At 41.5% G+C, this 25,771-nt stretch overlaps 1 protein-coding gene across 2 annotated transcripts in view; it reads left to right on the top strand.

Moving 5' to 3' along the window:
* PELI2 (pellino E3 ubiquitin protein ligase family member 2) overlaps positions 1 to 24,925 on the top strand; it is a 76,783-nt gene extending 51,858 nt beyond the window's left edge. For both annotated transcript variants that reach the window (XM_083837824.1, XM_083837823.1), the window contains exons 3-6: positions 8,208 to 8,309; positions 14,467 to 14,664; positions 15,367 to 15,555; positions 18,689 to 24,925. In XM_083837824.1, coding sequence (XP_083693950.1) covers positions 8,208 to 8,309; positions 14,467 to 14,664; positions 15,367 to 15,555; positions 18,689 to 19,255 — 1,056 coding nt within the window. In that variant the 3' untranslated portion in view covers positions 19,256 to 24,925. The remainder of the gene's footprint in view (positions 1 to 8,207; positions 8,310 to 14,466; positions 14,665 to 15,366; positions 15,556 to 18,688) is intronic.
* Positions 24,926 to 25,771: the final 846 nt, after the last annotated feature.

Raw genomic sequence — 25,771 nt, 5'->3', positions numbered from 1 at the left:
ACCCAGCCTTGCAGTAGCTGATCCAGAAATACCTTTTTTTTTGCCCCTTACTTGTTGTGGTACCCAAACAGAGGATTTCTGGAATTGGGTATTCTGGTGCCTCCTCTGGAGAAAGGGCACCAAGCGCTGTATTAGCCAGCTGTGTAAAATATAAAATCTATACGCAAGGGCAAATTCAGCAAATGGAAAAGGTAATTTAATGTATGCCTGTAGAGTCGATAAATGATAAATTGTTTCAGTAGCAGCGCGCAGCCTCGCGTGGAGCAGGTGGCTTGGATGTGCCCAAGAAGTGAACGTGTCGTCCCTTCTACCCCGTCCCCCTCAGCACAAAAGGGTTCCTAAGAAATAAATGTGCATGTTTGAAAGCCATGAAACTATAAACTGGAGCATTTGCTGCGATTGTGTCTGCGCAGGCCCTAAGCCTGTCTACCTTGAGTTTCTGAGGGCCTGCCTTGTGCTCAACAAAGGGAGGTGCTCAACAAAGGACTTGCGGGTCGGGTGTGAGCTCAGACGGTGCCACACGTGTAGGGTTTTAACAGATTTTCAACCATTAAAGAAATGGTTCATCTCATTACCTGTTACATGTGTATTTTTAACTTTTCCCCCTCAGTTTTGTGTATTTGTCACTGTTAGTACTGAGATCATTTAACAAACAAACAAAGGTATCTGAAACCGATAGGGGATTTGTGATATTTTTACACGCTCGTGGTTTTTGTTTGAAAAACATGAGCTTAGAAACAGAAGACCAGCATTGCTGTGCTCAGCTTACCACCTACTGAAGCAAAGTTTTCCCTGTAGGTAGTCACAACACCTGCGTGTGTTTGAAATATTAGTTGGCAATGAGTACTGAGAGCTGCCTACAGGTCTCAGTCCATTTCTTTGTGGCGACATTAATTTTCCTTACCTGTGTTTACTGACTCTTGAGGGCTGCCTTTTAACCATTGCAGCATGAAATGAGAATATTGACAGCTGAAAGATTAGAGGTAAGAGGAGGTGTTAGCCTTGGTATCAAAATAATAATAAAAAAATAAAAATAAAAATAAAAAAATAATTTTTAAAAATAAAAAAATAATAAAAAAAGCATAGATGTTGCAGTTGTAGTGTAGATGCTTGCTGACAAGGGGAGGAAGGAAGACCACTGAAGGATGGGCTTGCATGGCGCTGGGCAGGAAGCAGATGCAGGCTTGTTAAGCAGCTGGCCCATGGCTCTGGTACCTCATTTCGGCCCCTCTTGTGACACACAGAGCCCATTAAATTTCCATGATAATGTCTCTTATTTTCTTTGCAAAAGGCTGGAGGACAATATATATAAATAGCCGTATCAGTAGCTAGAGGTCAGCGTAAATTTTCAGTGTTATTTAAATACGGTGCTGCAGAAGGAGTAATTCTGGATGATTACTGCTGGTTTTAAGTCGAGACGGAATAAAACTGCAACTAGTTTTTAGTTAATGTTGCATGGACTGAAAATTGTCGTAATTTGCTGGGAAACTTCTGAAGTGGCCACACTTCCCTGATGTGGGCAAAATGTGTCATAATCATGAGCTTTTGGTGTGTGTTTCGCGATAAGCTGATGTCTGCTGGCTCTGGCAGACAGTCAGTCCAGAAATCCAGTGGAAATGCGTTCTTTGTTTTAGAAGGACTCCTTCCTCACTAGCTAAAGCTTCCTTTTGCTTTCAAGCTGCAAGGACTTTTGTCTGATGTCCCTGAGTGGTGTTCTTTTTTAGAAAAGAAACTGAAGGCCAGCAGCCAAGAAAGCAAGCATTTAACTCATGAAGGCACTGCTGCTGTCATTAATTTTGCACGCGTCAGTGTGGTGTCGGTCAGCTTGACTACCGACAAAGAAAACCAAAGTGTTCGCATAAATCACTTTATTGTCCTAACCCAACCTAATTAATGAAAGTAGGGTTCCCATTCTAATGGAGCAGCCCTTCCTGCGAGACATCTGCCTCTTTTCTTAATGGGTTTAGCCTTCCCTTCTGCTGTAGTGGGGAAGAGTTGGTAACCGTAATAATGCTAAGTCTGTCTCATGGTCTTTCAGGAGCTGGTTAGGCACAAGTGGACTGCAAAGCTTAAATTTCCAAAAGCAGGGGATTTTTTGTCCTGGAAATAGTGTCCGCAGACCAAAGAAAGGGGCGACATTTCTGTTTCTGGAAGTGGCCTGGACCTGCTCCCTATGAGCAGCAGAGAGAATTTCGAGATCTGCTCCTCCAGTTGATTCATCGACACGCTCCCTGCACAAAAGGTTTGATCTCAGTTAAATTAATGCAGTCACGCAGTGAGCTCCTGACCTGTTCTTGAACTGTGGGGCTGAAGGTGACTAAGGAAAATGAGCAACTTTATCAATGTCAGTGTGCCAGAAAGAGCTGCGGACACCAGCAGATGCTCCCAGATAGGGAACGTCTGGCTGCTGGTGGGTGTGAAGTCCATGTATTTTTTTCCCCCCTCTAGGTGAGTTCTGCAGGTAAATGTAGAATCTCGTACTAATACAGTCTGGGGGCAAAAATACACCTGTACTTTGCACGCCTTCCTTTGGGTTTGATCCTTACTCCAGAACGTTTGCTGTACTGCTTTGACCATCAATAGAAGTCACATTTGTAGCATTTGTCTTCTGTAATAAGTGTATTACAGTAATTCATTGCAGGATGCAAAACGGGCTTACAGAGCTCTCAGAGAACAGCCCAGAGAAAAGGGATGGAAGGAAAATATGGGTTTCCCTGTCGTATTTTCAGAAATCTGACGTTGGAGCAGTTCACCTCTTGAAAAAGAACTCCACCTTAGGTCAGGGTATTTTACAGACCCTTGTGGAAGGGGTGGCTTGCTGCTCATTTACCTCCCTGTGTCTCGCTGGTCACTAAAGGCATTTCTGGGGCTGTGTTGACACTGACCATTTCCTGTTGTGCAACAACAAATTAAAGTTTATTTTGAGAGGTGCTGCCCTGTCTGCCGATTGCCGGGGCAGCGGCCATGGGCGGTGGCTGTGGTTAGGAGAGAGGTGGCACTTGCAGTGCTGTCACGCTCCTGAGTAATGCTGTACATTTGCAGATGTGGTTGTGTGCATGGCCTCTGGTTAAATGGGCATACATCTGGTCTGCTAAAGGTTTTTTTTAATGGTGTTTTCCATCCTTCTTCTGTATCTTTTGCTAGCAAAAAGAGTTCTAAGAAATGCTGGTTGTTTTTTTTTTAATTAAACTTTTGCGTGTTCTTACTCCCCTTACCTGCAAGGTGTTTTTACGTATTGGTAGAGGGCACTTTACTTTCTCACTTCTCAAAATCGTGGTGAAACTGATAGCAGGCACCTTTCTGGGGACACAGAGGGGGAGCGAAGGGTTCGGGTGGGCTGGGACGTTGTGGGCAGGCTGAGTTGCAGGGCTGCTGCTGTGAACGTGCTCTGCTTGATCTCTGCTCCGCTGTGCCCTGGCAGGTTTGTTAGCCATAGCCTTTAGCTGCTGCTTTGACAGTGAGTGCAGAGCGCTGCGATGAGGTTTTGCTCTCGAACTGGAGAGAAAGTGGCAAGAATGAAAAGTGTAAGGGAGCAAGGGAAAAAAAGGCCAGGTATAACTGAAACCAGTGGGAAGGAAATACCCAAAAACTTGAAGAGCTGCTACGAAAGCAGGGGTTGGAGGGGGGGTAGTTGGTTGTGATTGTTCTTTTAAGTTGAATTGCTTGGGTCATGTTAGTGTGAGGGTGGGATAGTGGGGCTTCTCATACCTACCTCTCTTCGGTCTCTGATAATACATGGCACTTCTGATGTCCCTAAATCACTGGAATGCAAATCTCAGGGCAGTCGGAGCGCTGCGTGGCCGGGCTAACTGCGGGGCTTCCTTGGAGTGATGGAGAGGAGAGGAGCCTTCCCCTTCAGGTAAACTGCCCCAACGTACAGTAAGGATTGGAGCTACTTCAGTGTCCTTCAACTGGAAGTCCTATGGAGGTGAACGGATTGCTGTGCAAACGTGAGCTCTGATCTGAAAAGGTGCTTTTGGAAGTCTGTGCCTTTGTGCCAAGCGGAGTACGGCACCCCAGTCATCTCCTTTTCCTTTCGTTTGGCAGTTGGACTTGCTGAAATCGCTCAGCCCCAGCACGGACATGGAGCTGCTGGCAGTGGAATTATTCTGGAAAATCTCCCGCTGCCATCATTTGCTCCCCCTCTTCCTCCATGGGTTTTATGTCAGTTAGCCCCCACTCTTTCCTCCAGAGGGATTACTTGAATTCAGCAGCCTGAGACAGCTAACCATATCAAACAAATTGCTGTGTAGGCGGCTGAATTAATCTAGCCTGTATCTTCCCAACAGCATTCCTGCTGGACAGGAGGCAGCACATGCTATGGCCAGTCTGAAGCCACGTGTTTCTGATTTCTTTGGCGAGCTCAGGCTATATACGTTAGCAAGGTATTTTTTTTTTTTCCATCAGTTGTTTCTTTTGGGAACTCGTTCAGTTTTTTTTTCCTGTGCTCAGTTGTTGATTTTTGCTAAACTTGTAAGAACCTGAAAGATGTGAGAACTGCTCTCAAATTCAGGTGCTCTTGGCCCGCAGACTCAAAAGCTTGGTGGCCTTTTCGCAAGCTTTGAAAACGTGCAGTGTTGCTGTGGTGGGTCTTGGCGGCCACGAGCAGGAGGTGGGGAGGTCCAGGCAATGTTTGTGCCTGGGTTTTGTACTTCTGTGTGTTAGTTCTGCCTGGAAGGTGGAAGTGGTGGTGTCCAGCCTAAATCTCTGAAGTCATCTGCTAGAACTTGTGATGCTACCGTACGTCTTGTGAGAGTCAGGACTTCTCAGAATTTACCAGAGCAATGCAATTAGTGACAGCTTCAAAGACTTGGGGAGTAAAAAATGAAATCCCCAAGTCTTTGACTCCGAGTCAAAGACTTGGGGAGTAAAAAAAAAAAATAAAATAAATCCTACTGGCAGGAGTCACTCTGGAAACCTGAATGCTGAAAGCAGTGAAAAACAAATCTCTCTAGTTTGGATGATAAAAACCAATGAGAATTACAAGGGGGTTGGGGCAATCAATCTCCAGGCTTTTTTGGGACTTGCAGTACTGTGGTTCTGTAGCTCCTCAAGCTGTCAAAATCCTTCATGATTTTGCCTGTGGCTCCATTTCACCTACAATATAGTTTTATTAAGATATTTACCCTACACTTGTCATAGTTCACTGTGCCAGTTGGTGGGATTTGTGTAGTTCCTGAAATGCAGTTCCTTTTTTTTTTCTAGTTGAAAGTGGTCAATTGCTTTGAGACAATTAAAATAACAGTAAAATGTGTTTTGAATTGGAGCAACTGTTGGTGAAAGGACACAAGTCGAAACATTTCTCATAAAACTCTTAGCTTTTTGGAAAATGATTATACAATTCCAGGAAACAAAATGTGGCCTTTCATGCTGGAAATAACTGAGTTTAAACAGTGGAAGGCAAAGAGAAGGGGAAATAAAATGAGGAAGAAAAGATGGGAGGGAAAAGAAAGTGCAGGTTATGCCCTACCTTTGCTTTTCAGAGTAGATATTGACCATGGCCAACCTAGTGGGAATTATTAGCATATCTAAGCCCTAAGTTCTGTAGATGAGGACATGACCTTATTAAATGTATGTCTGGTAGTACTTACCTTCCCACTTGTTTTGTGTTTGTTCTTTCTTTATTATTTTTTTTGTCAGACCTTAAAAACTGCTGTTTTGGGTCTGACCAAGGTTTCTATTTGATCCAATATCATCTGACAAGAGCAGAAGCTTAGGGCACACATCCGTGCCTGGAATTTTACCCATCTGCTGGTGGCCAGTGCTGTATGGACTGGCTAGAGTTTAAGTCGGGACCACAAGGTGAACAGGTTCCTGATGGACCTGTCCCCCCACTACGCCCTCAGCTGCTGCCTAGTTTTTTTGTAAACAAATGGAAGTTTTGTCTGAAAGCTACTACTTTCTGATATTTGAAATGGTTTCCTATAACGTGAGTATCAGTTGATCATTACCAGGTCATAATTAAAATTCAAGGTATAGGGGTCTCTTATCACTTTTAGTCTTTCTCTTATACTTGAGGCACCTGAAAGCTGCTTGGGGCTTGCGATCCCATTGTTAGCTGTCAAACATGCGAAGAGGAAAAGCTCTTTATACGTGGTTCAGTCCTGCAATTCAGTGTTTTGTCAGGCCACAAAGCGATAGTGACTTCATTTGTGTTGCACCTACAGATGTTGTTTGTTTTTGCAACATTCTGTGCATCAGTGTAATGGTTATTACAAAACAGGCTATCCATTTAAAATGAGAAACTTATAATTCATGATCAGTGGGATACTCTTAACAGGTAGATCCTGCTTACATCACTTTTTGGTGGTCATTATGACTGTTGAAATAAAATCAGCGAAACTAGACTGTATGGCTTGAAAACTCATCACCTCCTAGGTGTTAAAAGCTTGCAGACAGAAGTAGTGGAAGGGACTAGGAGAGGTCATCTTACCCAATGCTTTGCCTCTGGGTATTATCACCTAAGCCTAAATCTTTAGCAGGTGCTGAAGCTGCGAAGAGCTTTCAGCAAGAGGCACATTGTAAAAACTGTCTCTAATCTGTTGCTGCAAATACTCAGTTCACAAAGAAATCTGTCATTGTTTTTTCAATATTTCATCAATATTTTTGCTTACCCTGGCTAGGCTTTTAGTATGCAGTTAGATGGTTTTTAGTACCTCTGAGTAAAACTTTTTAATGATTTGTTTAACAGTTATCTGTAACATCATTAAGATCATTTAGACTTCTGTGAGAGATGACAGATGAGTAGAACATGCTTAGTTGCTTAGTTGGACCTGGTGCTTAGGGACATGTCTTAGTGGGTGACATTGGTAGCAGGATGGTGGTTGGACCAGATGATCTTGAAGGTCTTTTCCAACCTTACTTATTTTATGATTCTCCCACCCCTAGCTGTGAGCCGTGGTTGTTGTAGATGAAGAGCAACAGGAAGGAATGAAGCTACTGAGAGAGAACCTCTTGTAGGTAATGACCCCTGTCAACAGAAAAGTGGAGAAAGCTTTAATTTTACCTATTAAATCAGTACTTAAGTGTCTGCAAGTGTTTTCTGGGAAGTAACAGTCATTACCTTTCCTAATTGTATGCAGTTATATGGACTTTATATTTACATTTATTTCCTTGTTAGCCAATAGACTTAGTTTCTTGGCATGTTCCACTCTGTCCTGAAGCTTTTATCAATGCATTTACATCGTACATTTAGTGCAATTACACTGACACTGCATAATCGTTTAAAGTAAGTGTTAGTCTTTAAGCTTGAGAAACAGTCACTAGTGCTGCAGAGATTTTGTGTGCGTCTCAGAGGTTCTGAAAAGATCATTCAGTCCCACCCTTTCTTATCTCTCTGCTGTGACAACTGTGCTCTTGTCCTTGAAAAGGGTTCTTACTGGTTTTTTCAGAGTTGTGGGTGCTCCTTTGTGGGAGTGATGTCTGTTCTTGAACTAGTTCTTGGACTGGTACATTCTTCTTATCTTTTTTTCTGAAAAAGACAACCTAGAGATGTAAACCTGGGAAGGCTTGACAAGTAAAGAACTCAGTCTTAACCAAATTGAGCAGAATAACAGGAGCTGTCCTCTTGTCTTGTTTTAAAAACTGGAATACCATTTAGTCTTTGCTACACTCATATCTGTAGATACATTCATATCTTTAATGTATTCATATCTGTAGAGATCAGTTCCCTTTGGCAGACAGTAAGAAATACTCTTTAGTGAGTGAGGAAAAACAGGTTGAAAGTGCATGTTCTTCATTACAATTGTTATAAAACAGCGACTATTTAGTGTAACTAGAAATCTTCTGAACTGTAATGACATCCTTACCTCTGAAATCCTGGCGCTTTTAAATGGAAATCAATTGTATTGCTCACTTATTATAAAAACAAAACACAGCGGAAGAACCACAAGACCTAGTCTTCAAAGGGGTTACAGGTTCCTCCGAGGCTTAGGAACTTAGTATAATTTCAGAGGTAAAAACCTCGGAAATTTCTGAGGTTTGGAGTCGAAACTATGAAAATGGTAGGTAACAGGTACTTTAGAACTAGAAGCAAACAAGTGCAGCTTGGGATTTCCTACTAAAACCAGAACAAAAAGTCCTACTGTACTTATTTACCAAGCCTTGTAATACAATGTTATGAACATAGGCAAAGGTGCTTATAAAGTAAAATAAATTTGATTATAATATTTATGTGGAAACTATAATAGATGTTTTTTGTTCAACAGGCTATCAGCTGTAAAGGTCAGCACAGTATCTCTTACACTTTATCCAGAAACCAGACGGTTGTAGTGGAATATACTCATGATAAAGACACAGACATGTTTCAGGTAAGACCAGTTCCTTTTTTTTTAAGCAACATGTGAAACCACAGTTCTGGATTATATTCTTCTAGGTATTTTGTCTGTTCTGTGGAATTTTCATGACCAAAGCCAGTTGCCTAATATGAGAGCCCTTTGAAATTTTGCATTGTCTGTTCTCAAACCAGCGCCAGCACTGTCAGTATCCTTACTGCCTTACTCCTTTCACTGCTTTTTGCTTTTTCTACAAGGACAGTGTCACAATTGTATAAGTACTAGAAAAAAATGAGTAGTCTGAATTCATGAATAAGCACAAGAATGCACCTTTCCACCTACTCCCCACCCCAGCTTCCAGTTAATTGAGTAACTGGAGTAAAAAGGAAGTAGATAAGGAGTAGAGCGTGGGATAGGAAAGGGAAAGTAAAAGCAAAGGGAGGAAGGGGCATGTGGGAGCTCTGCATTGAAGGAGGCAGGCTGGTGATAGGATAATAAAACTGTTCCAGGAGGGTATGCAAATGTATCAAACGGTGTAGGGGACTGTGCTGGGTTTTCTCTAAGCTATCTTATATCCAACAGATATGTATTTCTGTTTCTCTGCATCATCTAGCATTCTGGTAGCCTAAGCTACTTTATTGTGTAATGCTTGCTTTTATACTTGATAAACAGAAAGTCAGTAGAAAGTTAGACTTGAAGCTTGGGGGAAAACAGACATGCACAACCTTTTCCACTCTAGACTAATCAGGTCTGTCTTGTCAGTGACCTCTGTAATTAGGGTATCTTATCATGGGTTGTTATCCCTCCTTGTTGAGTCTTTCAAATTCAGAAGGGTCAGCAGTTGAGTGGTGTTGACAGAAGAGGAAATGACTCTGTCAAGATGAAAAGGTTCTTACTTAATGTGGCTTCTGTTCTTTTCTCTGTGTAAGACTTTCCCAATGTGACTTAGGCATGATTAGGTCCAAATAGAGACTGAGAAGAAACAGTTTAGTTCATGTGCTGCTGCATGAATGGATCATTAGAAAATGATTTCACGAATGAACTGAAATAGACTTTTGACTGGTGAAAAAGGAAGTGCAAGCCATCCTTTCGGGTTACTGTCTGATATTTGTTTTCTCTCTGCAAGGTGTTTTTTGTGCTTTGAGTAGCTCCAGTGAAACTTTTTCTGTATGTCAGTAATTTTGAAATGCCATTTTTCCAATTTCTGAAATGCCAGCTAGAATTTTTCTGCTTCTTTTATACACCGACATGAATAAAGAGGAGTTGCAAAACAGCTGCTTTTCTGGTTGTATTTTATTGAAGACTCTTGATTGTATAATAACGTAGTGGTAGTTACAGCTTTGGGTGCTGGAGGGATATCAAATAATGAGTTGGGGGGATTAGCTGTCACTAATGAAATCTAGCAGCATGAAGCGTGGAGATGCAGCACATTATAAAGCAGTGCTGCACAGACTGCAGTTTGGGTGCCTCTTCTCTAAGGCAATAGGTTACGGGTGCTAATCAAGGACACTTTGGACCTATACCGGGATTTTTGGCTCAGAGGAATTGTCTAGTGAAGTGTAGAATAGCCTGGCTGACGTGTCTTCTCCTGCTGCCCTTCAGGATCCCGATACTCAGAGCAGAGCAGGACCTTGCAGAGTATGCACTGAGCCAGCTTGGTCTGTGCTGGGGTGGCCGGCACCGGAGCACACATCTTCATAATGCTTTTCAAGCCCAGATCAGCTCTGGGATGCCTAGTGGAATGTCACACAAGCTTTCCTTTTGGCCCCTTTACTCACGCGCTTCTGAGGGGCTGCCTATGGTTCGGGCCATTATCTGTCATACATCTGTAGTTAATGACTGGTTTGGCTTGTAACAGACCAGACTATCCCATCTTAATAACAATAAAACTTTTGGAGCTGAGTCTTGTTTGTAGAGCATCTCAGTCCTTCTGGTGACCCCTCAAATGGCTAGTGTGCCAGGGTTATGGCTTCTTTATTGTTAAAAATTTGTCTTTTCAGCATGGTTTGTTTCAGCTGTCATGCTGTGACTTGATCTCAGCTTCCCCTCGAGCTCTGTGTCCTGGTTGATGTTTCCCCTGTCTGTAGCTGTCTTCGGTGTGCTGCAGGCCTCGGCCTAGAGGGCCTGATGGCTGTGGAAATGGGAAAAGGAATAGTCTGACAGACTGCGGCAGTATTTTGTTGCTGAAGCCATTCTCAGACAGCAGCCTGAAGAGGCTTCTGTTATTTAGGTGAGCCACTGGGCTTTAGTTATTCTCAAGAATTGGATTCTGGGCAGTCTGAAAAGTTACTTGAAGGCTGTCCTGTGCTGCCCTGTGGTACCTGGTGGCAAATTCCAATTGTCTGTATGGGTCCACAGGATAAAACCTTACTGCTGATCAACCATTGCTTGCATAGACAGTCCTTGGAGCTCGCTGTTTTCTTCTCAAATGCGTTTTCCTGGCTTTTGTAGAACCCTGGTAAGGACGCGGAAGCTGAAAAGGGAAGGATAATGCCAAGATCATCGGATTATCCCCAGCCACTGGTTACGTGTATTGTCTTGGGCAGATTGCTTAGCTTTTACCTGAGACTTCCCCCTCTGAAAATGGGGCAATAGCACTGTACAGCCTCACTGAGGTAACCATACTGAGGAATGTACGGAGGGTTGTGAATAACGCTGGCAGTGGGACCTGAAATAGGGAAAACAGAGGGAAGAGTTCTTGCTTTCTTTCTCTCCGTAGCCAGGGCACCACTTCTAACCCATGAAGATTGAATCCATTCAGTTAGAGCTCATTTCTCTTTAAAGCGAGAGAGATTCGGTTCACAAAATCTGTCACCCCTTCCCTTCTTCCACTTTGAGATCCTGGAGTCAGTCCTTTCTCTGAAGGAAAACGTGAGAAGTGTTGGTGACCTGTATTCTGCAGTTCTTCAGAAACAAGCAGGAAAGCTTTGAAGACTGCAAATGCAGAATTAGTTTCTCACGTTATGCTCTCCAAGCTTCTAACCAAGAAGAAACACGAGCAGAAGTGAGGCACGTATGGAAAATGTGGAGAGACTATAGAAGGGGCAGTGAAAAAATCAGAAGGCATTGAAGAGCAGTGTCCAGGCTGTCTGACCATCCGTTTTCTTGATACCTTCTGTAATGAAATGAAAATTAACATATCTTTGTGCATGTAACTTACCAGTTCACAACTGGTTTCCTTTATGTATTTCTGTGGTGTATTTTGAGCACAAATGCTACTGTGGAGCTCTGTTAGTGATATCCATGTAAAGTTTGTTCATTTGATAACAAGAAGGATGTGCGAATGTTTCATCTGCTGTCTCCCAAAGGCAAGATGTTCCTTTTGTAATCAGCATATCGGGGGAAAAAAAAAAGCAACCGCAACCCACACCATTTTCCTTAACAGTTTAGTTACCATTCTGTTGGTGATGCATCAAGATGGGGTAGAAACTGTTCCTTCGTGGTTTGTTTGGACAAGAATGGATTAATTTATACCTGTTAGTACTACTAAAAGGAACCACAGTGTGTATAGCCAGTACCCTAAATAACTACCGATATATACAGGAGCAGCTATATTGCATATGAATATTGGATTTATTTGTGTTTAAAAAAAAAAAAAAAGAAAGAAACAGCCCCACAGAAAATGCATGGTCTGCTTCCCCCTATCATCAAAGTGAAGTTCTGTTGAGACTAAGAATCTACAGCAGTTATGTTATCTGCTGGCAGGTTGTCTGGTTGTGCCTTGTCTCAGGAGTGGGGGGTTTAATAGCACTTCTTTGACTGACGGTAGACACTAGCAAATTGACTGACTGCCTGGCTTTTACAGCTCTTAACAATAACCCGTGGTGTAGACAACAGAAGCTGTCTGAGGCATCAGTTGGAAGATTTGTAGTGTGTTGTTGGAAGTAGCTGAGTGAAATAATACGGAGTATGGCAGCATTCAGAAGAAGAGTCCTGAAATGGAGCCTAAAAATTCCTAAAAAGAAAAGCATCCTATGCAATAGAGAAAAATGGAAGAAAACTGCAAAATATAATGAAGTCTATAATGAGTAGCTTTGAATAGTGGAAGGTGTGTAGTGACAGTACTCTGCCTGCAACATCAGATGAGATAAAATTGTTTTTCTGGTTGGTAAATGTTGATCAAATTTGTCATTTGTTTCTGAAGGCTTTCTTCTCTCATGATATTAAAATCCAAAATTCTGAGTTGAGATGGAGCATGGAAAAAACTGCTGAAGTGTAGCGCAATACTACATGGTCTGATCATTTAGGAGCTTCTTTCAAAAGACAAAAATAAACACAAGTATTTAAAATATTTGGGGCTGTATAGACATCTAACACAAATGAGATTTAAATAAATTGGTGCTCAAAATTTACTTGTAATCTCAGATTTTTAAAAAACAAAAAGCTTTCTATATAGATTTTAATATTTATATCTGAATAGAATCAGATTTCATGGACAGATTGTTAGGATATGAGAGACTGGGAAACACTTGCTTTGTCATCCTTCAGAGGAGAACCTGTCTTATTTTCCCTTAACTACATCTAAAACCTTTGAGACTGATCTGTTTGATAGATTGCAACAGGCAGAAACTTGTTATGAACAAAATGACTTCACATTCATTATTGTTTGCCCTTTAAGAGAGCTTGCATGCAGGTTAGAGTCCAAAGTTACGAGTAAGCTGCTGGTCAGTGCTGACTCCTAGCAGGAGCTGCGTTGGGTGGGACATAGGAGCCTGGTGGTGGTAATATTGTAAGAGGAAAAGGAATAAAGCTTTATAATTTTTAGCTTGAACTTGTCAAGCTGCATCAATCAGAAATGTCCTGTATGAAGTAGTTTCTAAACTCTGTCTCTTGGGTATTCTGGTAGTCACTTTCCGTGAAAAATCAAAGTGCGTACTTTTTGATTAGACCTGGTTTGGTACTTCTGTGGTGGTTTTCAGTGGCAAGCTCATCACATTTTCTACTTCAAGAACTGTGATATGGAGGAAAGAACTGGATGTGTCATGTGAATTTCAGCGTGTGTTTAAGAGTAACACTGAAAAGTAGAACTGCAAGTATAGCAGAAGTACGGGAAAGATCCCTGTACTGTTGCTATCAGTTCAGTTGGGGCAAGGCTTACGTATTAAAAATAACACTTTCCTGAACAATTTTTCTTCACTGTTTTAAACAGGCATAATGAATTGAGTTTGCAGAGTTGTTGCTGTTCATGATGGAACCACATGTGAGGGGCTTTGAGGAGCAAGCAGCTAAGCTGAGTGCAACTTCTTGGGGGGGGAGTGATGTGATCATGTTTAGTGAGGAGGATATTTCATACGAATGTGGATATTTCATACAATGTGGATCCTTGATAAGTAGTTCTATGTGAAAAATGTGCTAAATTCTGAGTTTTCTGTTTAATAACAAGGTGTCTGTAAAAAAGAATATTTTTCCATTCTTTGTTCCTCAACTCTACTTTCCCAGTTATGCTCAAATTTGGCACAACGCTAATTTGCTTGTAGAAGTACTGACGCAGTCTCATTGTGTTTGGTTGGCAGTCTAATCCCACTGCCCCTTTTTGTAACAAATGTTTCTGTTCCAGATGCCTAGATGCTTCCAGTTTTTTAGAATTAAATTTCATAGGTGGCAAAATTTAAAAAGAAACGAGCAAACAAAAAAACACCTTTCTTTAGAAGAAATAAAACACTGCGGATCAGTAGACAAGAATATTTTTCTAACTTTTTTATTCGTGCATATGCATTATTAGGAATAAGCTTAATCATATTGTGGGGTTTTACCTGAAAATTCTTCTGTTCTAGAACTACAGATTCTGAAAACATGAAGGTGGGTAGCGTTTTGTTATGATGTATCAAAATAAACAAGTTCTGGGTTTAAAATAAGTCCTTTATTTTCATGGCAAGCTGACTGGAAACTAGACGTGAACAAAACTTGACATTTTCAAGCTAATTTTTTCTTAATTGAAAAAATTGGGCAAGCGTGTGCATCAGTTGTAGTAAGTGAACATTTATGGTGCCGGTGGCATATTTGTACCTAGGACAAATGTGAAGAATACAGACTAGTCCCTAGTTGGATCTTGTCATCCAGAAATTCAGTAGACAGTAGGTTCTTGATGGCATCAACCTTAACGTGACAAAATCCCTGATATAACTTGACCCTTAATGTCTTGATACTTCTACAGCTCTTTCAAATTATACCAACATCTTTACTTTTTTTGCAGGTTGGGAGGTCAACAGAAAGCCCCATAGACTTTGTAGTAACAGATACTATTTCTGGAAGTCAGAATAATGATGAAACTCAGATTACACAAAGCACCATATCCCGTTTTGCGTGCAGGATTGTATGTGACAGGAGCCCGCCATATACAGCAAGGATTTTTGCAGCTGGATTTGACTCTTCCAAAAATATATTTCTTGGTGTAAGTACCGCTACTGATTATGCTACATGTGAGCAAACTCCATTTTTATTCTTTTATTTTCAAGCCCCAAAATTCTCTTGTATGAGTCAATGACTATCCTATCGTTCGTTTTTTATTACTGCGGCATACCAGCCACAGCGTTAAGCAGAAGCTGCAGTTTTATGTGCCAGATTTATTACCAGCATGGACTCTTGGTGATAGTTACTAATGAAGTTCTACTTCAGTAGCCTTTATTAAAGGGTTTTTCTTTAGGTTTGTCTATTATATTCTTGATACTCATTGCGAGTAAGCTGCTATTGTAGTTTTTGGTGCCGAAGACCAAGGAACATACTGGCCACAATATGGAAACCAGTGCACATGTTGCAGTGGTGTTCCTTTGCAGTGGTCAGGGGTATTTACGCTACTGACCTTGGAGTATACCTCAAGGTCAGGTTGAGGTTCAGGCCCCAAGTATCACCTGATGTGCAGAGTTCCTTAACTGAAGTGGAAATAATATTTAAGATCGTAACTGGAGATGCATGAGCAAAAAATGTTGCTACTCTGACTGTGAAGGTTGTCTTAAAAATACTTTTTCTGTGAATCTGTGAGCTGCTGGGTGGTGATGAAAAGTTGCGTTTTAGACACGACTAGCAAAACTTGGGGAAAGTTCAGTCTGTAAGCTTTTAGACAAACTTTCTTTCCCGGTGTGGTTGTCACATGCAGGAAAAAGCAGCGAAATGGAAAAATCCTGATGGCCATATGGATGGATTAACAACTAACGGGGTGCTGGTCATGCATCCAAAGGGAGGGTTTACTGAGGAGTCTAAACCTGGAGTTTGGCGGGAGATCTCGGTCTGTGGTGACGTGTACACTCTGCGGGAAACCAGATCTGCTCAACAACGGGGGAAACTGGTAAGTTGAAAGCATCTGGTAATTAAAACAGAGCACGGGCTCTGAAATCAATGAAGTATGCATATGCTACAGTGCATTCTTGTTGCTGTTCTGTTTCTGCTCATATAGAATGCTCTTTAGTTTTCTGCTAATGTCACTTTTCCAACTGAAATAGCATATTGTAAAAGCTAAACAAACTTTGCTCTTGAATCCCCACCTCTTTAAAAATGTCCTTTTAGGATATGGGAAGATCTGTAAGTTAGTACTGCAAAAGGCATCTCCCTGTGCACGTAAAATCTTAATAGTGTGCTTGCATGCAAAACAACTTTGAATAGCGCAGCTTCTATTTGATTTACCTGCTACTCAGAAGATCAGAGAAACCCTGCCTAGTGTGCTCCTGTGTTACCCTATGGAGCAGGATGGCTTTGCCTTTACCAACAATAAAAAGTTTCATCTGCCAGAGACCTGAGCCATACATAACTGGATAGATGTTCCTGTGAAGGGATGTGTCCACTTTCCATAGAAAGTGGGAGCACAGCACTCTTGGCCTTTCCCCTTCCCAAGATCTGCAGAGCTTAGGAACGAAAAATGCTATCTTTGTTCTTCCTTTTTTTTTTCCTCCCCCTTCCTTGAGGGGAAGGAAAAAAAAAACAACACCAACATGCAGAAGTAATCCAGTGAAATACACAGACTATCATATTCCCACTCAGGCAGATGAGCTTCCCCAGAAGTCCTCTGTCTCTGCCTAGGCTAAAGTATTGTCCCGACTGCAGACCTGGAAGATCCTTCATGGTTTACACCCTCTGGTATTTTTTACGATTTGAGGTGAGACAAGAGGTTTTGAGAGCCTTCACAATGAACAAAGATGCCCCTTCTTTCTTGTAACTTCATCATTCAGCTGCTAGACTTCAAACAGTGACAGAGTAGCAGTGGAGAGGGATTTTTATCCCTCTCTTCGTGACCAAAGTTGTTTTTGTGCTGCATCCTTGAGTTCCCTTTAGCTTGGTAGTGTTAGAGTTATCCTACATGTTTGCACTGAACTGACTTTCCAGTTTTGCCACTTGCTTTGGTGAAAACTGACTGCTTAAAGGGGTTAGGAAAAGGGAGTTTGAATATTTTGTTCTGCTTTCAGTAGACAGCCTGCAGTACATAAATTGTTTTGCCATTATAATGGTGGGAGGCAAACGTTGCCTCAGGGACTGGGACAGACGATGTTGCAGTTGTGCCCTTTGTACGTGGTTAGCAAAACACCTTATTAGTGCTACTAAAAGAAGGCAATACGAAAACAAATAAATTCCCTTTCCTGCATCCAAAATGACTCGAATTCTCATTTAAATAAAAATTACATGGCACACTGGTATTGATGTGATCAGTATTCGTTGATTGGGTTCATAAAACCAAATGCACCCTGTATAATGAATTGAACACATTGCGTATGAAAGCTTTTTTCTTTTCTGTCTGTGAAGGAAATATATGAGAAGTGCATCAAATCAAGGTTTCTCTCTACTTCAATTGCTGAGGTTTTTTTTTCCTGCTGGTAGTACTTTATGGTGGTGACCTTTTATCTGTAGTCTGTATTGTACTGTCTAGGTGTTTTGTGCAAGGATGATCCACAGTTAATCTGTGAATTTAAACTGGATTAGGATGTAAATGCCAAAGCAGTTGTCATTCATGGAATTCCTAGGCCGACATGATGACTTAATGTGACCTATTTAATGTCCAGGGTACTTATTTTGCCTTAGTGGTATTTTCTATTAATTTTCAATGTATAAACCTGGGCAGTAGGTCTGTCTCTTTAAATTTCATTTAATACATTTTCATCACTACGTAACTGGGAGCAATAGCACAATTTGCCTATGTTTTCGACATTAAAATAAACTAGAGAATATTTCACTGAAATACAACATGTCTCTAACATAATCCCTTGAAAATGTATCATACGTACCTGCTTTTTTTCAGATGAAAGAAGCCTTCAGGCAGTGCCCATTGGGGTTGTATTTGCATGCAATACCTCCCTGAATAAAGAGCTAACTAGTTTGGGGGTGGGGGGCTAATTGTTCAGAAGCTGAGGCTGTGTGGCTCTGGTTGCAGAATTTATTGCTTGAGATATTTGACTGGTAATTCACTCTGCTGTAGTGATATCTATGAAGGTACCTGTGCACGTAGCTGGTATTGCATTTGTCATTTATCCACAATATACCCGTGGAAGTGTGTTTCACTGTTGATGAGGTACGCTGGGGGAGTTCATGCTTCTGCAAAATGCTTTATGCTTGCCACAAGCCAAAAAACGGTATCTGAGGAGAGGACAGCTGGTCTGTCCTGGGTGTAGCTGGTTTTGGTCTGACGATCTTCTGCACGAGGAGCAGCCCTCTGCCAACATACATCAGCAAAGAATTTCAGGGGAGCTAGTTGGGTGCTCTGCTAAGATAGTCCTAAGGGAGTGGCCGTTTTCCTCTTCAGTCCGTGGTGACTTATCTCAAACATGAGAGGCACGCAGAAGATCAATCCTAGAGAGAGGAAAATAGCATGCTCAGAGGTGGGGGGTATTCGTAAAATCACGTTATGGTTTGGGTTGGCAGGGACCTTACAGCCCACCTAATTCCAGCCCCTGCCATGGACACAACCCCAGGCCGCCCCCAGCCCCATCCAGCCTGGCCTTGGGCGCTGCCAAGGATGGGGCAGCCACAGCTCCTCGGGGCAGCCTGCACCAAGGCCTCATCACTGCCTTCATAGTAAAGAATTTCTTCCTCACATCTAATCGAAACCTACCCTTTTTTGTTTTAAAACTATTACCCCCTGTCCTCTTATGAAGAACTCAGTGTAATGTAATACCTTCCCAAAGAATTACAGGAAGGAAAGCTGTGCATAATAGCTAGTATTCCCACAGCATGTAACAGTTGTAAATGTAGTACCTCATGTACAAGCACAGCATAAAAAAGACCCATGCTTATTATAAACTGAAATATAGGAAAAGAGATGAGATGAATTTGAAAAAAAAAAAAAAAAATGGGGTTCCAGAAAGAAACAGTAAGGCAAAAGTAGTTAGCATGCTAGGAAGAGTAACGTTTGAGGAAGAGGACACATTTACAGCTCTAACTCTGTCTGTAAAGGTGGTATCTGAGATCTGACCGTCATCTCTGTGTTCCACCTCTAGGTAGAAAATGAGACCAACGTCCTCCAAGATGGCTCCCTGATCGACCTGTGTGGAGCCACCCTTCTGTGGAGAACAGCAGACGGACTGTTTCACACTCCAACTCAGAAACACATTGAGGCTCTGCGACAGGAGATCAACGCTGCCAGGCCGCAGTGTCCCGTCGGGTTGAACACACTGGCGTTCCCCAGCATCAACCGTAAAGATGTGGTAGAGGAGAAGCAACCTTGGGCGTACCTCAGCTGTGGTCATGTCCATGGCTATCACAACTGGGGACATCGCAGTGACACAGAAGCCAACGAGCGGGAGTGTCCCATGTGCAGAACCATTGGCCCCTACGTGCCTCTCTGGCTCGGTTGTGAAGCAGGCTTTTATGTGGATGCTGGTCCTCCGACTCATGCTTTCACCCCGTGTGGACATGTGTGCTCTGAGAAATCTGCGAAATACTGGTCTCAAATCCCACTGCCTCATGGTACTCATGCATTTCATGCTGCCTGCCCTTTTTGTGCAACACAACTGTCTGGGGAACACAACTGCGTCAAGCTGATTTTTCAGGGTCCAATTGACTGATATCACTTTGCAATGACCACAATAACGTTTTCTTTAACAATTTACTGTGAAGATTTTGCCACTAACTCTAGATTTTACCTTTTTTTATAATGTTATTAATAGGGTGGTAGGGTGGGGATGGGGAGCTGACAAGGAAATTGTGAGGGACTGTGGTGGAATGGGATACATTGATACCTGGAACTTGACAGATATCAGTGGTGTTGCATGCTCAAAAGCAGCATATTCATGAAGTCTTCTTGGTCAAATTGTAGTATATTTGTAATCTTTTTATTAGCACCCTGGATCAGAAAAATGATGTCTTAATGATTTTTTTAAGCTAAGATTTTTTAATGGAAAGGTTTTTTCTTCTAAACTTTGACAAGCCTTTAAAACCTATTTTTCAAATCTAGAAGGAACATACAGAATGTAACTGTCTTTAATTTGCAATATAAATTAACTTGAATAGTTTCTCAAGGAGCTAATACAGAATGTGTGGACAACCATAGGTGAATGTTCACTAGAGATAATTGGATATGTAAGAGAAAAATTAGCTGCCTAAATTGTAGAGTATAAATGCTATTAAAATATCTATTATGGTGTAACACGGCTGGCCAAAAAGGCATCAAGGATTACTTGAAACTGAGGAAATCCTGTTTGCATTGATTTCCTTTCAGTGTAATAGATATCCACTGTTCATTACGTATGGTATATGGCTGGTTTTCTTTCTTATTTTTCCTCCCTGTTTAACCTGCATCTGGTGAAACTGCTTTACTTTTTTACATAAATAGGTCTGGTTTGTAAGCCGGTGTTCTGTATATGTGTAGTCTGGCCTTTTTATTTCTGCTTAACTTAGCTTGCCCTAACTGCTCCTTGCATGCCCAGAACCATTGGGTTAATTGAGATGTGGCGACCCTTTAAAAACTGCATTAATGAAGGGGTAGTGCTGCAGCAAGATGGAAGGTTTAGGTACAGTTTATACAGAGCTTATCTACATAAACCTGAATTCAGGAAAGCACTTAGTTAATGTTTGAATATAAGCCCGTGGATGGGACTGTTCAGTGCTTCAATGGATTGTGGTTATATGCTGTTATGTTTTGAAGTAAAACAATTAAAAATAAGTTATTATTTAAGCTCACTTAGTAGCCAAAATGCTGTGAGGAGAGCATCCTATCTAGTTCAAGTGAGTGTTTTGTTCACTTTTCAACTTGCTGCCATCTGTCACCTTTTTTGCAGATTGAGATGTGTTTGTATCCATTTTTTTCAAATGTTTGCAAATCAAACAGCATTCAAATGTAATCAAATATATGTATCAGGGTGGTGCATCTGAAGTGGATCACTTGAAATTCCTGACTTTTTAAGGGAGCTGATAAATGTTTACTATGGAGATAATTAAATCAGAATTTCATATGAGATGTACCCCGCCCACTGTTAGTTTCATTTCATACAGAATGATAACTCTTTGATTTGTGTTTTTTTTTCTTTTGCTCTCTGTACTCTTGGTATCTGAGGTATCAATCTATCCAGGTTTAAAAAAAAATGGGAGAAAATTATAACACCTAGATGAAATAGACCATTCAAGCTCAGTTCTGTTTAGTCAACTATAGCTTTTTGCTATATTTGTGCCCTTTGTATAAATATATAATTTATATGATTTTAATATATTCTGTATATATACTTGAATTGGCCTGTTCATATTTTGGTTGTAAAATTATTTTATAGTTAACCTTATAAACATTTTACAAGTCCCTTGCCAATGGTGATGGGATATACTTTGTCTGCTGCTGTTTTTAGTGTAATTTTGCTGTATAAATGTTCAGCATTTTAATGATTTTAAAATAGCTTTACTTTTCTTTTTATTCTTTTGCTGCTGTAAAGAAACAGTTTTGTTCTGCAGCATTTTCTCTAAAAATCAAACTGTACAGTTTTGTCCCACTCGGTGATTGGAAATAGGACGAACCTTGTTAACCTAAAACTATATGCTTCTTCCTAGTGCCTTTTCAATGAGATCCTCTTGTGATTCCGTATTCTGACTCCTTACTTCCCACGAGCCAACCTTGTGGCTAATCTTCATCAAGAATGGCAGCCCAGCCAGGTGGGAAAGAAATGCCTTTGGGCCTTCAATTCCTTCTTATGGTTTCTGTCATAAACGTGAAGGTGCCTCTTCCCTGTTTATATTCAGCTCAAGTTCCTCAGGTTCCATATGCATACTGCAGCATTACTTCTGGTTAGCATATACCTCATCCGCGAGAGGCACTCTCACCTCCACCTTGTTCTTACTGGACTCTGAAATACTTAACCTTGTTTCTCACAAGAGATGCTATGAAAACACTTTCAGGAAACGTTTGTTCGCTGTTGAATTAAGGCCTCAAGCTGTGTGTTACTGCTGGGGGCCAGAAGTCTTGAGCTTCCTGTATGACAACTTCACTGGTCTGGGGTGGCAACTGTTTGTACTGAGCTTTAGCTGATCAGGACATGCATGCGTAGTCTCCTTTTGAGCGTAAATGGGTGTAAACGTGCAGGTTTTGAGGCATCTCCATTATCCAGCTTCTTTACTTGCTTCCTTTGCTGTTGCAGATTAATTGCTGCTTTGGGGCTTCATATAGCTGTGCCCTGTGCAGAGTGAATTTATGATGCTAGAGGAATGCTCGCTAGAAATGCCAGCGCACCATCGGGTTGCGTTGCTTGGCTTGCATGATGTGGAAAACAGGCTGATGGTTTGTATCTGAGGGAAGTGTCCTTTGGAAAGACTGTGCTTAAGCAAGATTTTTGTTTCTTTTGTCGGCAATTCTGTGTAACAACAAATACTGTAGGAGGGAAAACTTGCCTCTTATCTGGGGAACAAATTTCCACAGTTCCTTTGCATGAATTCAGGTACTTTGTCATTAACCAGTATTCAAATCTAGGGTGAGTCCCACAGAGCTGGATTTACTGGGAAGGCAGGAGAGTCTGTAGCATTATTTTTCTCAAACACTAGTGCCATGTATGCTGCTCTGACTAAATGACCATTTGGCTGCTTATCCCTTTTCTCCTTCCCTTGTCTCAATAACCACACACCTTCACTGATCTGGTAACTCAGCTGGAAAAAGTAATTTCTAGACAAATAAGACCAATGCTGTTTGGAGTGACTCAATTTGAGAACCACACTCAAACTTTGTTTTGAAAGTTGATTTCATGATTTCAGTGTGATGATATTCCTTGTATACCATTTCAAGTGTTGGCAGTGTATTCTGTATGGATTTTTTTCGCCTGTTAACTGTTGATTCTATTTAAATGCTTCAAAAACAGCTTTGACTGCATAACGTACAGCTAAAAGTATTTTTCTATCTTAAAAAAAAAAGTGTGTCATATCCATGCATGCTGGAGCTGTAATGCTTTCCTTTTTCCTGGCAGCTTCTTGGTAGAGTGCTGAAGTCTCAATAAGCGGCTCAGTGGTAAGCGTTGTTCTTGTTTGAATCGTGTTCCAAATAGCACAAAGGAGTTAGCATGATACTGCATTTTAATCAAGATTTTTTTTTCCCCCAAGTGTGGTCACTTTGTGCCTCGGGTACAGTAGTCGTACTGTACTGGCATAGTAATTAAAGGATTGGTTTTCTTCCTGAGGGTGGGAACGGGGCTCAAAAGAGACGCAAGTTGCTGTCAGCCTGGTTCCACGAGGGACAGACCGCCTTGAGGCAAAGCCATGCCAGGAGCTTTCAGACCTGGCTCATGCTCTAAAAAGCACTCGCTTTTGTTGGAAGTCCCAGGATGAATTGGAAAGGCTGGAACCACAGGTGGTCCTCCCAGGAAAACGTTCCTTGAGGTTCTAAGGACAATTCATGGAGTTGAAGGGTTCTGCCTAGAGCCAGGGCAGGGAGCAGAGGTGCCGAGTGGGGGCTTCCCTGAATTGCTGAGGAACTGCAACAGTCTCTGAATAGAATTTACTATTTTAGTCTGCACACCACCCAAAATAAACTGCTGGCTAGAACTGTGGTAACTCTCCTTTAGTGCTGTTGCCGAAGCCGATCACCTTTGCTGCTCTTTTTTTTTTCTTTTGCTGACCAGCTGTTGTTCTGGAAGTGGAAGCTTCTCCAAGACAGTCGTGTTTCTGTTCACAGACATTGTAGTCTTGTCACTTTTGTGGGGTTAGAGAACTGTTGGTAGTGTTCTGGCCATCATCACTACTGATTTTCGTTTAAATGCATTTTTAATAGGTTAGAAAAACCAGCCTGGCTTGACTCCTGCTCTTGATTAAAGGTGAGCTGCAAATATTCTTTTTGAGATGGGCCATGCCTGTCTGTTCTTTGTCAAGGGTTGTTCTGTCAGGGGTGATAAATGCTGTTTTCCCCAAGATTGTTGCTGACTTGCTGCATGGGGTGTGAAGTGACGGCTCCCGTGGAATCAATATGTAGAGCTGTTGATGTGAAGAGGTAGGAAGCAGAAGTCTGTCAGGCGCTCGAGCTGAGCAGATGTGGACAGCCCAGCTTCTGTGGGGAGCTCTGGCCAAGGATCCTCCTCATTTGCTCAGTTTTCAGTCTCTCGTGAGTTCTTGGTTTCTCTCATTCTCTACTCATCCATGTAGTTGCAGGTAAACAAATAGAGCTTGAAAAGAAAACATGGAAGAAAATATTAAGAGAGACCTTCAGGCTTGCTTCTGTTCAAGGAAAATGAAGTTACAAATGTCTATCACGGGTTTTTCTCAGTATTTTTCTTTTATAAGCACTTAACAAGTCTACACTTTGTGAGTTACAAGGAAAAACATAGAAGGTAAGGCTGATTTGGCGGTTTGGGGGGGAGGGTAGTTTCTAGGATGAAAAGTTGCAGTGTGCAAACCAAGTCCCACCGACTGCAGCAAACACTTTGATATTGCAAGAACAGTAGAGCGAGCCTCGACAAGTAGTAAAGATACAGCTTTACTTTGTGTTGATCAGCCTCTGCTTATTGGCAGCAGAACAAAAATAAGCTGCTTGGACAACCAAACTACAGACAAAACTGGTGGCTGTCGAGATTTTCTTTGAACAGGGCATATTTACGCTTTCCTGGTGGACAAGCCAGTCCTCAAGTCACCTTGAGGTCCCTTCTGTTTCTGTCGTGGTGATAAGGGATGGGCATTGTTTTATTCTTGGATCGAATACGTGATGAAGAGCCCCTGGAAGGCTCCTTCTTCCTGGGACCCAACCATAGGAAAAGCCTCATCCACACAGCGAGCCCCGTGCGATGGAGAAGTTATGTTTACCTTTGAACAGTGTTAGCAGCTGTTAAACTTCTGGGTATGTTTGTAACCTTGGTCTTTTATACACCACGTGAAATGGACTGAAATAATTTCTTTGCTGTTGTACCTGTGGAAGCACAAGCCATTTTACAGGAAAAAAAATAAAAAAAATAAAATTATCTCAGTATTGTCATCGACTCCTTCAGTTTCTTCACCTGCTGGCTGGTTGTCAGGGTCTGATTTTTGATTTGCGAAAACAAATGAATAACTTAAAAAAAAGTTTCTCCTACTCTCTTATCCCATTTCTTCTATTCCTTGACAAAAACCTAAACCTCTGAGGAGTCTTAAGTATTCAAGGTAGTGGAGTGTATTCAGGTGTGAGTGCCCTGAAATTTCAGTTAATTCACTTCCCTGATTTTTAAATTGAACTGTTTGTTTTCAATGCCAGCTGCCTTCTTGCGGTGTTAACATAATTGCTAAATAAAAACAATTTCCAGGAATAATATGCCTTGTGACTCTTGAAATTAATTTCCATAATGGTAATTCACTGTTTTGTTTATATCTGTATTTGTCCCTTTTGGTATGCAGTCCCTGTGAATACATAAGCTTTTTTTTTTTTGAGCTAAAATAAATTGCTTTTTTGGTAAGCGGGGAGAAAAACATTGGTATGAGCATAACAGGGAAATAAGGATTTCTGCAACTTTCTCTAAATGTGATGGTTTGCCAGTGGGCTCTCAAGCTTCCTTGTAATGGGAGGGCATGAAAGTTGGAGGCTTTAAGTCTACTCAGTTCATGTTATGCAAGACAGTAGGACCAAACATCTTCCTAAAGATACCATCTCCCTTGCTGCTTTTTCTCCACTTTCTTCTCATTATGCAGTTCAAGATGCTGAGGTCTCGTCACTCCCTGTATCAAGGAGCGCGTATTCCTGCCTGTAAGACTTCACTTCGCAGCGACTGCGGCTTTTGCTGCTGTGAAATGATCTTTGTGAGGTTTCTGGAGCATTTGTGGTTACCGCCTTTCTCTCCCTTTTCAAGGTATTGCTGCATGGATGCATATTTTTAGGAGGAACTTAAGAAATCTCTTTCATGTGAAAGTAAGGCAGACAGAAGTTTGACAGAGGTGGCTGAGTTGTCTCAGCCTGATTCTTTTTTTCCCTTTTAAAAATTTAACTCGGTGAAATCTCATGTCTGAATACAGGCTCAAGATGAGGAAACAACAGCAGGAAGGAGTTCATTAGAACCCCAATTACATCAGTGTTTAAAACTATATATAATTATGCAGTACGAACACAGTTTGTGGAATATTTGCCTTAGAACTCTGCAGGGGCAGGGCCTGGCCTTTGAACC

The sequence above is a fragment of the Anser anser genome (genome assembly GCF_964211835.1).
Source record: "Anser anser genome assembly, chromosome: 5".
Lineage (NCBI taxonomy): Eukaryota > Metazoa > Chordata > Aves > Anseriformes > Anatidae > Anser > Anser anser.
The sequence above is the reverse complement of the archived record's forward strand: the minus strand, read 5'-3'. Positions and strand labels throughout refer to the sequence as shown.